We start from the raw sequence: 14,268 nt of genomic DNA on the forward strand, positions 1-14,268 counted from the left end.
AGACGTCCAATATCACTGACTTTCAATAACCCCCAAACTGTCTGTGACTAACTGAAAGCCTTACATTTCTCATATTAGGCTAGTACTGTATATGTAAATAATAATAATAATAATAATAATAATAATAATAATAATAATAATAATGATAAAAAAAACACTTACATGGCACAAAAAAGGGCATAGCAAATTATTTTATTACAGTAGTATACTGTTGTCATATTTTACAATTAAGAGCAAAAACATATTTCAACAAACACAGATTCTGTAAATGTACATTTCACTCTTCCCCTGCGGATGGAAGAACAATCTTGCTGGGATCGTAGTAGTTATCCGTCATGATGGGCAACCCCTCAGCTTCCCTCTTCTTGACCCGTCTCTCAGCCTCCCTTCTGGCCCACTGCCTCATCCTGGTGAAAATGCACAAAATAAATAAATGTCATTTTAAGTGACAGCATGCAGCAATTTGCCAATGACTATTCCTCTATCCCTCCACCAAGAATGTGTCTTCACCCCTTTCTGTTGGTTGGTCATCAGGATTAATCAAAAACTACTGGCCCAATTTTCATAAAACATGTTGGAAATGTGGGGTATGGGCGAGGTAAAGGACGAGTCCATTAAATTTGGCAGCAAATCAAGTCTTAATAGATGCCTAAATGACTATACCTTAACATTTTCGAAATGTGCTGCTACAGTCTAAATGGACGGTGACTTATTCTGGTGCATGCACCAGAAAGATAACTATTGAGGTGAGGTCATCCAGACTTCAATGCCGTTTATGACTAACATAAGAAGGCTACACCGGGAAACAGGTCTAATCACATCCGCTTGTCAAGCAATAACATTGATTCTGATAGATGCAGTGAAAACAACGACAGATGAGCTTATTTAGGTGTATAGGATATACTCAAATCAGTGTTGGGCCTAATGGTTGTAAAACATTATCTTCATATGTGTTTGCACAAAACAATAACATACTAACTACAAGACAGAGTTTAAAAGGCAGGTGAAGTATTACTAATATGCCGATGCTCTTAATCGCTGTCAGAATCAATGTTACGGCTCAACAAGTGGATGTGACTAGACCTGTTTTTCAGTGTAGCCTTCTGACGTTCCGCATAAACCTCTTTCATGAAATCAAGAGATAAACAGAATTATTAGATGGTAAACCAAGGGCACCAGCAAAACAAACACAAGATGCTACTGGGGGAGAAATGGCATGGCCATAATTAGATAAAACTTTCAGGCTTGCAGTGATAGTACTGAACATCTGGACACAATTGTTCCCAGATGCCAATCAAGATCATTCTTTTCTGCACTGAGGTTCTAAAATTATAAACAACAAAGAGGGTACATGTAATTTTGATGTATACCTCTAGATAAAATAATTACAACATTTTTATTTTAACCACTGTGCACATTTTAACTTGATAAATGTTTAGTCTGTCATTACATCTCTGGTCAGATAGCTTGAAGCAACAGTAATGTATATAACAATTTTACATAACAGCTTCAAAATCTTCATGGCACACTGACTCAACATCAAAGCACTTTTCCTGTCGCACGCACGCTATTTGTTTATGCAGCACTGGCTTTGGAAATAACAATGTCTACAGACAAGGTAGAGTACGTTGCATGATTTTATGAAAGTATGATGTATTGCGACATCAGAAGCAAGTCAAATTTGTAGTTTCTTATGCCTCATTCCATCGAACTACAGATCCGCTACCCGATCTGGCAAACTTGCATAGTGCAGTTATAGCCGATAGAGGGTCGCGAAGCGAATGCAGAAGTGCCATTCACCCTGTTACGAGTTGATGAACCCCTGAAACGATTTTGGAAACATTATTTTAAGGTACAAAAAACTCTTTGGCGTTGCTTTAACACATACTTTTTCCCTTTCTGACAAGGGGTATACTTAGCCTGGACATCTAGATCCTGGAAATCTACTGCAGAAAGATTAAGGGTCTGGCCATGGCTAATGTAATGGCCCAACTCGAGGGGCGGCACCAAACATGCATTTGAAAATCTCACTGCACGCAATTGGATAACACAACAACCAATGTTTACTGACTGATTCCGGACTTCGACGCAATTGGATAACACTACGACCAATGTTTATTGACTGATTCCGGACTTTGACATTGCAGCGCTGTGGTCATCTGTTTAGCTCACCTCTGGCCCGCTTTTATCAGATACACCTATGTGGTTGGTGCAGCTTGGTTTCACGGGCATAGATAATGAGCATCATTACTCATTGCCAGAGTGACTCACTTAGCAAATTCAAATTGTGCTTCCGCGAGAACTGTAATTCTGCCATAATGGGGCAATAAAGCAGCACAATGGAGATATGGTCTACAACTAGCAAGCTAACTACCTAAAAGACATACAAAACCTTGCAAATACCACACAGAGCCTTGTAGGCACTGTTCGAATTTTACTCGAACATACTAACTGGTGTCTTTTGGCGATACAGTCAGCAAGGTCATGCTGTAAAAAATTGTGTTTCGTTTAGGCAGTGTGTGCCTACCCAGAACACAGAACAGCATAGTAGTGCATATCCTGGGTGGCTGGTGGGAATATCATCATATGCATTTATCTGTCCTTCACATGACCATAAACCGCTTGTTTCTTTTGCGTGCTATAAGGCATGACTATTGCCTAAAGTTGCAACCGGGTGATAAGCGGGATAACGTAAATGTAAATCAGGTTTATAGGCCAAGTATACTTGCGTATACAAGGAATTTGGTCTCTGCATTTATCCCATCCGTGAATTAGTGAACACACAAAGCACACTGCCTTTGAGGTGTCCTGTTATACGGAATTAATGGACTCGGCCGGAGGAAACTCTGAGTTCTTTGCCTCCCCCCTCGTCCATTAATTCCGTATAACAGGACACCTCGGTGGCTGTTATCTCTTACTTGATAGCCACCCTACCAGCCAATCAGAAAAGAGTATTTCTTCTCTCCGGGTGATAAATGACCATATACCATCAAAAATGAATTTGAAGACGATTCCCAATTAGACACCCTTTTACTGACCTGGTGTGGCTACAGGTTTGGACAAATAAAGTCAATTAAAAGCCTGGTCTCGTTTTATTAAAGTGTTTTTGGTTGTATAAACCCTCTTAAGCCACACCAGATCATCTGCTTGAGCTGGTTATATTCTGCTTAGATCACGCACACAAAAGTAAGAGCAGACGGCACTGTTTAATACACGCTTTTACTGCTGATGAAAAGCATGAAACCATGAGCATCAAAGTAGGCTGTGGTAAAATTCTTTCCAATTGACCAGCTTGGGAAAAAAAGGCAAAAGAAAGTGGTGGTGACTCTCTACCTTTGTTGGCCATGAAGTCCAAATATGTATCCATTCCTTGATTACTTATACCGTGATCAATTCGATAGTATCTTTGCTGAGCAACCGTTTTGTGTCAAAGAAATTAAAGGCCTGTCCCAAATATAAGCAGGTTCAGTTCAGTGATAGAAGTAAATAAATTAATTAAAAGCTTACAGTAATACCGGTATATGGTTATTTACAAACAGGCTGTCATAGCCTTGCATATGAACTGGAAGAGAGGGATTGGGAAGTTGTGGTGGCAACATATTTATGTATTGGAGGAGAGATTTCTAATCAACCCTGAAACATTATGATCAGGAACTACTCTACCTGAGGGTTAAAGAAAACTATGCAGTTTTGGCAATTTCTTTGCCGTTTTCTCACTTTTTGCTCACAGGTTTCTCTGCAGGGCTCCCCCTACAGCTTCAGAGTATGATTTACGACACTCCTCAAATCGGTCAGTCTGCCATTTTCCTCTTTCCCTGTTCCTCCGACAACGGTTCACTTGCTTTCTGCTTCTTTTCGCTGGCTCTGCCATGGTGAATGTCTGAGAAACTCCATTGCTACCTTGTTCTAGCCGGTGCCTGGCGTGTATGTGTGTAGTGCAGTAAAGCAATTCGTTACATCGCGAGGCTGCAAGACTTTCTGTCTCTGAGGCCGCCAGCCCAAAGTTGTAAGGGTGGTTTTTCCGCTGACAGGCGCTAGTGGGAAGCGAGACGGCCACCATTCAACCCGAAAAAAATCCTACAACTTATTCCAATGACTTCAAAACTGTTCAGTTATGGTAAATTAAGCTAAAAAAAACCTGCATAGTTCGCCTTTAAATGCAACAATAAGTCTATAGTCAACACCACGGATAACCAACAACAACATCAGAACAGTCTTATCAATTTCATGCATGCATCCCTGACAATACATTTTACAACCTGTATGATTTGAGATGTATTATTATAATACCTTTCTGTGTTGATGAGTCATGGTGTATTCGTGGGACATTTCTGAACCAATCTATTCAATGGTCATTTCTGGTAAAGATTTACTGTACATGATACATTACATGAAGTGATTCAAACATAAAGTCAACCAGGTTTGGAGTGGCATGTTTCTGCTGATATTCTGCTTGAGGATGAGTGAATCTCATTGACATTTATGTTAATACTTACCCATGGTCAGGTAGGTAATGGAGAAAGGTGCCGCCTATGACAATAGCGACAGAAACGCTGAAAAAGAAGGCCAGCTTCATGTTCCATGCATCTGCATGGGCATCACTTGAGAATCCATGGTAATCAGGATTCTACAGACAAGACAAGAGAGAAAATGTACACATTGAACCAAACATGGGCTACATAAGACAAAAATGTACTATAGCGTTGATTGCTGCCACTGAAGTGTAAGTGTAAGTATTCTTTACTTGAAGTGTCTTTCAAGTAAAGAATACATCGAAGATAACGTTAAATGCACAATGATCACCGAGTTGTTAACGTTAACGCATACTGTCTCTTTCTATAACTAACTTTATCGTTAACCGGGGCAACAGGCCATGGAGCTCACGTTACCACTATGATGCTTTTATTAATTTCTGTCCAAGACTAATGAGCCAATACACAAGCTATGTACGTTTCAAATTGTTATTGTTAGACTAAAGTTAAGACGTAACGTAACGTTATATTACACTGTTTCGTTCACAAGGACTGAACATGTATCGTCAACTCGCAAGATAAATAAGTTACCTGTTCCTTTACCATTTCAGGGATATATTTGGTGACATGTTTTCGGTGCTGACAAGCATGTTTACGTTTCTGTTCTGAGCCATGCCAGTGGAGATATGGAAATGGTACCAACTCACCTCCTCAAACGGGCTGACCTCTGCGTGTCCATGACTATCCTTGGCATGACCGTGCTGCAGATCAGCGACAGCGGTAGCACCTGCAGCACTCGATGGAGACGATTGAGACACAAAACGAGCACTGTACACCGGACCAAAGCGCATTCGAGACAAAGAAGGCAAAATCCGAGTCAAGCGTGAAGCCATCCTGAACTCCTCTTGAAGTCCACCACTGCCTTTCACAGCCGAATCTTCACCGTCACTTAGAATACTTCCGGTGTAACTTAGAACGTGAACTGGAAGTGAAAATGGGCTTCGTTTCCGATCTTTGCTGCCATCTATTGAAATAGTCTAGTATATCAACCTCAACAGGAGGCTTCTTTCTGTATTAACAGTAGCCTAGGCCTACTACACTTTAGTTAAACATTTTGTTCAATGACCATTATTTTTTCCAACTTTTACATGGTTTTCTATTGTGCTTTGCCTCATGAGGTGACCAGAGCCCGTCTAGCCCATAGGTCTAGCCTTATTAGACATTTTCTGAGGTGACTAGCCTATACATTTTGTGATTACAGTGAGGTGAACCAGCCTACACAGTAGCCTAACAGATTTTTTTTCAAGGCATTCAGAACATGTTTGATGATGGTGGAGATTATTGTCCAATGTTTATAACAACATCAATGGTATTAAATGGTTCATAGAGTGTGAATGTGGATAATACAGTGTAATTTGTGAATGTTAAACGTTGCAATTGGTATATAAACTCTTTTGGCAGGTCGATAAACTCCAACAAGAGTTGGATAAACTCTATTTCTGAAATTTCAGAGGTAGATAAACTGTTTACTTGCCTCCACTACATCCCTGGTTGTCACTGATGTGCAGAGTAAGAGTTCAGTAGCCTAGAGTGACAGTCGCAGGAAAGAAGCTCTAAACCTGTTAGTTGGGGTGCGAAGAGACCAACACTTCCCAGAGGGGAGTGGGGTGAACAGACTGGTCTTTGATGATGCTGTGCACCTTACACAAGCGCTTGCACTGGATGGCCTCGATGGAGGGGAGTGTGCGGGAGTGTGTGATGTGTTGAGCAGTTTTCACCACCCTGCTTTCCGGTCAGAGGCAGAGCAGAGCAGTTGCCACCATACTGTGGCACAGTTGGTGAGGATGCTCTCGATGGTGCAGCGGTATAGAAGTTCACTAGGATCTGAGGAGACAGGTGGACCCTCTTTTTAGTCTCCTTAGAAAGAACAGACGCAGGTGAGCTTTCTTGATCAGAGTAGAGGTGATGAGGGTCTAAGAGAGGTCCTCAGAGATATGGAGACCCAGAAACTTGAAGCTGGTGACACGCTCCACCTCAGCAGTCCCATTGAGGATGGGGGTGCCAGCTTTTGACTTCCTGTAGTCCACGATGAGCTCTCGTCTTCTTTGTGTTGATAGCCAGGTTGTTGTTGGTGCTGAAAGAGGTGTGAATCAGAATCCTTCCTGTACATTTTTATTACAAAGCAGGATTACAAAGCAGCATCTTATAGTTTACATAGAGCTATTAAAGATGCTAAGCGGCGCTATAGAGACAAAGTTGAAGCTGATTTCTTGGAGGGTGATCCAGCACGAGTGTGGAAAGGACTCCGAACCATCACTGGCTTTGAAAGAAAGTCCCCTCCTATGATGAATGTGAGTAAAGCCCTCACTGATGAACTTAATGCTTTTTATGCTCGCTTTGACATGAAAAACACAGACTATCTTGCACTAGCTGCAGCATGTGAAGCAAATGAGGATGCACCTTTCTGTGTCTCTGAGGTCGATGTGAGCAATGCCTTTAGGAGGGTTAATTGTAGAAAAGCTGCTGGACCGGATGGAATTTCTAACAGGGTTTTGAAATCCTGCGCTGCTCAGTTAGCTCCTGTGTTCACTTATATCTTTAACACATCATTGGCTCAAGAGACAGTTCCTACTTGCCTCAAGCAGTCTGTTATTGTTCCAGTACCGAAAGTCCCTCATGTCTGAATGACTACCGCCCAGTAGCCCTGACGTCTACAGTGATGAAGTGTTTTGAGAAGCTTGTGAAAAACATTATCTGCTCATCCCTCCCTGCCTCCTTCGACCCCCTCCAATTTGCTTACAGAGCCAACAGGTCTACAGAGGATGCCATCTCAAACCTCATGCACACCACCTTAACTCACCTGGAGGAGGGGAATGGGAATTATGTGAGGATGCTGTTCATTGACTTTAGTTCAGCATTCAACACGATAGTACCTCTCACCTTGGTCACAAAGATGAAGGCCTTAGGACTGAACACCACCCTGTGTCACTGGATATTTGACTTCCTCACCAACCGTTCACAAGTGGTTAGAGTGGGGGGTCTGACATCTGACTCATTAACCATCAGCACTGTTGCTCCCCAAGGCTGTGTTTTGAGTCCACTGCTGTACAACATCTACACACATGACTGCAAAGCCAACAGTAGTCATACCTCCATCATCAAGTTTCCAGATGACACAGTGATCTTGGGCCTGATTAGTAACAACAATGAACAGCTCTACTTGGATCAGGTTGATGAGGTGGCACAGTGGTGTCAATCTAACAGCTTGACACTGAATATCACTAAAACCAAGGAAATGGTAGTAGATTACAGAAGGCAGCAGCAGAACTACAGTTACACCCCACTAATGATCAGCGGGCAACCTGTAGAGAGAGTCACAAGTTTTAAATACCTTGGTGTCCACATTACTGAAGACTTAACATGGACTGTTAACACTCAATATGTTCTGAAGAAGTCCAGACAACGACTCTACTTCCTTCGTCAGCCAAGGAAATTCAAAGTTTCTACATCCATCATGAAGGCCTTCTACACTTCAGCGGTTGAGAGTGTTCTAACTGGTAGCATCATCACCTGGTATGGGAACTCCACAGTTAGAGATTGTAGTACTCTGCAGAGAGTAGTGCAGCTCAGCTGAGCATTACTATAAGAACTCAACTCCCTGCTCTACAAGATATCTATTCAGAAGAGTACTCCTAAGAGCCCAAAAGATTCTGAAGGACTCTTCTCATCCTAACAATGGATTATTCCTACCGCTGAAATCAAGAAGACGCCTATGTAGTCACAAAGCCAGAACTGAGAGACTCAGGAGAAGTTTTTATCCCCAGGCCATCCGAACTCTGAACTCACACTATACTGACTTTGCACACATTCACTCCTCAGCACTCAAACATTTCCCAACTCTGAACTCACACTATACTGACTTTGCACTCATTCACTCCTCAGCACTCATGACCCCCACACACACACACCTACATGGCTTTTAGCACTTTCACATCCCTCTCCCTTTGCTACAGACCTTTTATTTATTTTCTTATTTCATCACACGTCAAAACACACACACACACACACACACATATATCTGACTTTCTCCAACTTTTGCACATCTCCATAGAACTTTTTATTTATTATTTTTGATTTCTCCTCCATCAATCTACCCATGTCCTTGATTGCCTAGCCTTTCTTGTATCTCTGATCTATACATTCTGTAGATTAGATTTAGCATGACTTTCTAGACACCTCTGTGCCTCTTTGTCTATACTGGGTGGACAGAAATGAATGATGCTCACACCTTACCACTGTCATTGAGTAGTGCTGCTCCAAGTACTCAGACAGTACTTTATTAGCATAACATTTGGCCAAGTACAAGGTAGGGCCGTTCTAATTAATGACCCTTCAGGAGGACCTGCCCCAAGACCACCCCTGTACATCTGTTCCATATTCATACAGAGCTAGAGGTCTTTCTAACAATAAGAAATAATCTAATTTTAAAACAAAGTATGCATATCAATACAAAAATAGTAGTATGTGAAATAATTGAACTGGGAATGCCACCAGCTTCTTCAGATAATGTAATTTTACGCAGACATAGAATTTGAAGCGACAATCCTTATGAAGAAAAAAAAAACAATTTAACCTTTTACTCACAGTTTTTATCAATTTACTTTATACAGATAATACTCTAGTAGCCTACAGTGGAGTAATCAACAATCCAACCATCGTGAAGTTTGGAAATCTTTCAATTACATAAAATACTCTCATTTAATCTTCAGTCAATAACTAACAACATTAACAATTGGTTTTTAAAGTCTTAATAAAACTGAGAAATCCACCCAAGGAAAGGAAATGAGAAAGCTCTTTACTCTCAATGGTTGTCGTGGTAGGAGGAGACTCCAGCAAGGTAGTGCCAACTGAGGTATCCATCAAAGGAGTTCAAATACCTGCAGTACCTGTGTTGGTGGTCAAATGCATTGCAGCATCTGAAAGCAAATCTAAACAAAGACAGAGGGCATACACTTTTTTAAGACCTACAACAACAAAATTGATTTAGATATGAAAATGTGAGTGTTTGTGCCCAAGAACATTTGAGCTACCAAAATACAACAAATACTACCTGGGGTCCTTCTTGTGGTTGTCGTGGTAACTGATAATACCTGCTATGACACTGTTAGTGGGACATGCATATTGGGTTGTACTTGAATGCTTTTTTGCAGTTGATAGAAAAATGTCTGTTTTTATGGTGGTTGCTGTGGTAACTGCATACAATATTGAATGGACATTTAATCTGTGAAATGGTAGATAGCTAAAGTAACACTAAAGTACAATAGAGCACAGTTTACCAAGTAATCCTTGATATGCTCTGAAGGCTTGAGCAGTGAGCACCATCATAATCATTGGCATATCTTTTGGCTCTCTTGGATTCATCTGAAGTGATAGAGAGGTCATTTCAGCTCTTCTGCTTTACATTTTTCATCTTCTCCATGTCCACTTTTTCTTCTGTGCTGGAGGCATACCTTGGCAGAGGTGGTTGCTGACGGACAAACAAGACATCGGCATTACAACTACTACTCAAGTAACAGATATCACAGGTTAAGCAGCAGGGCCGGAGTGGGGCCACTTTTCAGCCCGGGATTTTTTCATAGTGGTGGAAATTGGATAAATGAATGTAGTTTTTATTAGTATGGTTCAACAAATGTGTAAAGGTTATATAATAATTCACTTCAACTGAGAAGTTAACAAAAAATATTCCACTATTCCACAAGTTAACAAAAACAGAAAGAAAGAAAGCCTTTGAAATGTAGCCTATCCCACGCTTCCACAAAGAGGCATATTGAACTAATGTTTAGGCTACATGCTTTTTTGCATGGGTAGGCTATATTGTTTGGTGATTTAGACTAGGCTACTCCTTTACTACACCCTCTTCTGAGCAAACAAGGCATATAGGTTTATCATGTAGCATAATTGCACTTTCTTACATTAAATAACTTTAATTTATCCTCTCTACTTGTCCCTGTAGTCATGGCCTCCTCATCACTAATTTAGGGCTCATCATTTTCAATGGTCGACTGGTTGATCTGCTGTTCAGAGGCTACAATTTTTACCGCAAAGGCCTACACAGATCAAGCTTCAGTTTTGTTAGAAAGTCTATGAATCGGATACAAAAGGCTATATTTTAAGTAATTTAATATGTTGCTTACGAATAGCTTGACAACGCTACAACGTCCAATATGAGCCCAATAATTACATTGCTAATAATCATTGCCTATAGGATATCTCTCTTTACCAGTTGCCACTTTTGTCTGTAATCTGGAGGCTATGCACATTTAGCAGCATTCTACCTGGCCGTTTCAGTCCCTCCTGGCCTCTTTCTACCATCCATCCTTCCTGACACTTATGGCTACTGTAGGGCCCGCCCGGCTGAGAAAACTTTTTGGAAAAGACGGGCTATATGGACCCAACCAACTCTTGGGAGGGGAGAACTCCCTCACATGGTAGGCTACCACCCATGCAGAGGCAACGGGAATGCACAGAATGCGGAACGTGTATAGCCTACTTATAGACTAACGTGACAAATGTCAACATTTTTTTTCCTCGACCGGCCCAAAAGTGAAGCGGCCCACCGGGAATACTTCTGATTCTCCCGATTACCCACCCCGGGCCTGTTAAGCAGAGAGAAAGACTCAAATCAGTCTAATTCAATAAAATACTAACAACATCTCTCATGAAATGAAGTAGATTACATTTGATGAAATTGCCATTTCAGGGGCATAAAGAGTGATATTAAAACCTAGAATTGTTTAAAAACATGCACAAACATATACAGTACAGTGTCTTAGTGCTGACAGAATCAAATATTCCTGTGATAGAGATCCAAAGCAGTATTTTGAAAAGAGTGATTACCTGCCATGCCCATAAGCAGCACATAGGAACAGACAATGAAGATCTTCATGATGATGCAGGTGCAGTCTACAGACACCCTTACCAAGTGATGCAGGAGGTGAATTCACTTAGCCGCACGGGTGACGCTTGGACAGATTGTTGTCACCCAAGTCAACTCTTTATACCCATCTGAGAAAAAGGACACAACTTGCCCCACCCCCCAAATGAATTATTTTGTTACAGCAGTGGTTCTTAAACTGGCGTGTTGTCAAAAATCACTCAGTGAGTTGCACAGTGAGTTGCATATAGGGCAGGACTTCGACCACAAGAAAAGGCGCGATATTTCGGGAAATTATGGATTATTGGCAGCGCAGGTCCATATGAGTTGGGTGAGGGAGACGAAGTACCAAGTTCAACCACAAGCGCCCCCCTTCCTCTGATAACTTCTGGCATTATTGTCCCTTCTCCCTGGTTTTTTAATAACGTTTGGAAGTCGATACCTACACCTTTTTCTCAGTCTGACCTATTGGTACAACCTAAAACACGGCAATAATTAACCATTTTCCTTGACGATGTTAGGGATTTACTTCAGTGCCTAATGCTTTCTAATGAGGCGAGTATCTCCAATATGGCGATGTCCAGATCTGATGACATGCCGTGCAAACCCCTAATTGACTCCAACACAGAACCCACCCCCCTTCACCTACCACCACAAATACAATTCTCTGGGAAACACTGCCTTCCATTATCAAACCCTTCATCTTATCAACGACAAATAAATAGTCCTGTAGAATCAAGTATTGTTAGAATACTATTGGGTTGTAGAGATTAGCACACTAGAACAGAGTACTGTTAGAATACTGTTGGGTTGTGGTGGTTAGCATACTACAATAGAGTATTGTTAGAATACTGTTGGTGAAAAAACTCTCTAATAATATATATATATATATATATATATATATATATATATATATATATATATATATATATATATATATATATTATTATTATTATATTGTTTCTCATTTTCGAATGTACACTTAAATCTGCACAAAGTCCTTGAGGTAAAAGTGCTGTGGAGAAATTGCAGGATTGTTTGGCTCTGCCACCTAACCATGCCCAGTTAACCTGCTGGGAAACCCTGTAGCTCCGGAGCAGGTGCTCAGACCAGGATAAATTGTTTGCTCGCCCTGTTCACTCTTTTGTTCATCTCAACCCAGCACTCCAGTGTGTCTTGCTTTGTGTGCGTCTTTGAGTTAACGTAAGTCATCACTTTAATGACCCTCACTATGACTTTTGTGATTTTTATCAGTTTGTAGAGTAGCTCTGCCATCATGTGTAAAGTTAAGGTCTTTGTTTGTTGGTTTGGTGTGTTGGAGTCCCATGTGAGAGATGATTAGATGATGTTGGTTGACTTGGGATGTCAAGTATTGTTTAGTTGTACCCAGGGCTTGAAAACGAAATTATTTTTCACGTTCCGAACGGTTCAGGTAGGCCTATGTTTAACGTTTTCGTTCTTGCATGCGTTCCGCCACCAACATATCGGTCCTGAACCGGTTCGGAACGCAAAATATCATTCGTTCTTAAAGTTCCGGCAGTGTTTGGCGGGCCTATCAAGTCTATTTTTGTGGACTTTACCTTAGAATAGACGTACTCATTATTTCCCCTTGATTTAGCCTATACTGTAGCTATGCCCAAAAATAATAAAACACAGGAGGCATCCAAAAACATTCAGATGGGCTATCAATCCCAAAAATGGCTTCTGAATGAAATATTGTTGAATATTGTCTAAAATATAATCTAAGTAAAAAGATGGAGGTCAAATAGAGAAAAAAGCTGGCGGGGAGTCATAGTTGAAGACAACTGACAGTTGGAATGACCAAACAGTTAAATAGTTGAGTAGTTTAAATGGTTAAATTATTTTACAGCGAATTATTGTATTGAGGACTTATTTTGAAGTTGAAGTTGAGGACAGAGGAAACAGTTGGCGGGAGTTGTAGTTGATGACGACTGACAGTTGGAATGGCTGAACAGTTAAATAGTTGGATAGTGAAAATGGTTAGGTTATTTAATAGGGAATTATTGTAGTGAGTACATTTATTTTGAAACAGTTGTGGGCAGAGGTAACAGTTGGCGGGAGTCATAGTTGATGACAACTGACAGTTTGAAAGGCTGAACAGTTAAATAGTTCGATGGTTAAAATGGTTACATTTTTTAATATAGAATTATTGTAGTGATGACTTTTATTTTGAAACAGTAGTGGGCAGAGGAAACAGTTGGCAGGAGTCATAGTTTTATTTTGAAACAGTTGACGGGAGTCAAAGTTGATGATAACTGACTGTTGCTGGTGGTTGCTATGCTGGTTGCTAGATTTTAACTGTGAATGTGGTTGCTAGGCTGTTACTAGGGTACTTGAAGTCGTTGCTAGGTTGTTGCTCAAAGTCAAAAGTCAAAGTCAAAGTCAAAGTCAGCTTTATTGTCAATTTCTTCACATGTTCCAGACATACAAAGAGATCGAAATTACGTTTCTCACTATCCCACGGTGAAGACAAGACATATTTTACCAATTTAGGTCCACAGACAAACATAACATTCAAGTAAAAAAAAAAGTAAGTAAATAAGTAAATAAGAGGGGCACATATAATAATGAAAAATAAGAGCAGCAAAATGTGGTTGAAATTGTGCATAGACAGTCAATAAAAATAAAAATACTAGTGCAAATTCAGGCCAATAAAAGGCTTGGGTAGTTCTGTTTGACCTAAGTAAGAAGAAAGTGGCATAGTGGTTATGTAAGTTATGTAAGAGCAGCAGAAGTGTTGTGTTTCAGGACAACAACACCAGTTGTAAAGTGTACAAGTGTGCAAGTGTGCAAGTGGAGTAGTGCAGGCGGCCATTTTTGGGTCCAATGTCCAGGATGTTA

The 14,268-nt window shown here is 40.7% G+C and overlaps 1 protein-coding gene across 1 annotated transcript; it reads right to left on the reverse strand.

Moving 5' to 3' along the window:
• Positions 1-173: 173 nt before the first annotated feature.
• ndufb11 (NADH:ubiquinone oxidoreductase subunit B11) lies at positions 174-5,441 on the reverse strand. Its single transcript, XM_048241317.1, has 3 exons — positions 5,180-5,441; positions 4,497-4,627; positions 174-407 (listed from the first exon to the last, which is right to left on the reverse strand). The coding sequence occupies exons 1-3, from the start codon at positions 5,363-5,365 to the stop codon at positions 278-280; spliced, it is 447 nt and encodes a 148-aa protein (XP_048097274.1). The 5' UTR covers positions 5,366-5,441; the 3' UTR covers positions 174-277.
• Positions 5,442-14,268: the final 8,827 nt, after the last annotated feature.

The sequence above is a fragment of the Alosa alosa genome, chromosome 4 (assembly GCF_017589495.1).
Source record: "Alosa alosa isolate M-15738 ecotype Scorff River chromosome 4, AALO_Geno_1.1, whole genome shotgun sequence".
Taxonomy (NCBI): domain Eukaryota; kingdom Metazoa; phylum Chordata; class Actinopteri; order Clupeiformes; family Clupeidae; genus Alosa; species Alosa alosa.

Bases quoted from the DNA above. Each gene is read 5' to 3' on its own strand.
- ndufb11 (XM_048241317.1), bottom strand. From the start codon at position 5,365: ATGGCTTCACGCTTGACTCGGATTTTGCCTTCTTTGTCTCGAATGCGC. The intron at 4,628-5,179 runs GTGAGTTGGTAC...TCTTGTCTGTAG, and splicing joins AGGTCAGCCCGTTTGAGGAG to AATCCTGATTACCATGGATT. The intron at 408-4,496 runs GTAAGTATTAAC...CATTTTCACCAG, and splicing joins CATTACCTACCTGACCATGG to GATGAGGCAGTGGGCCAGAA.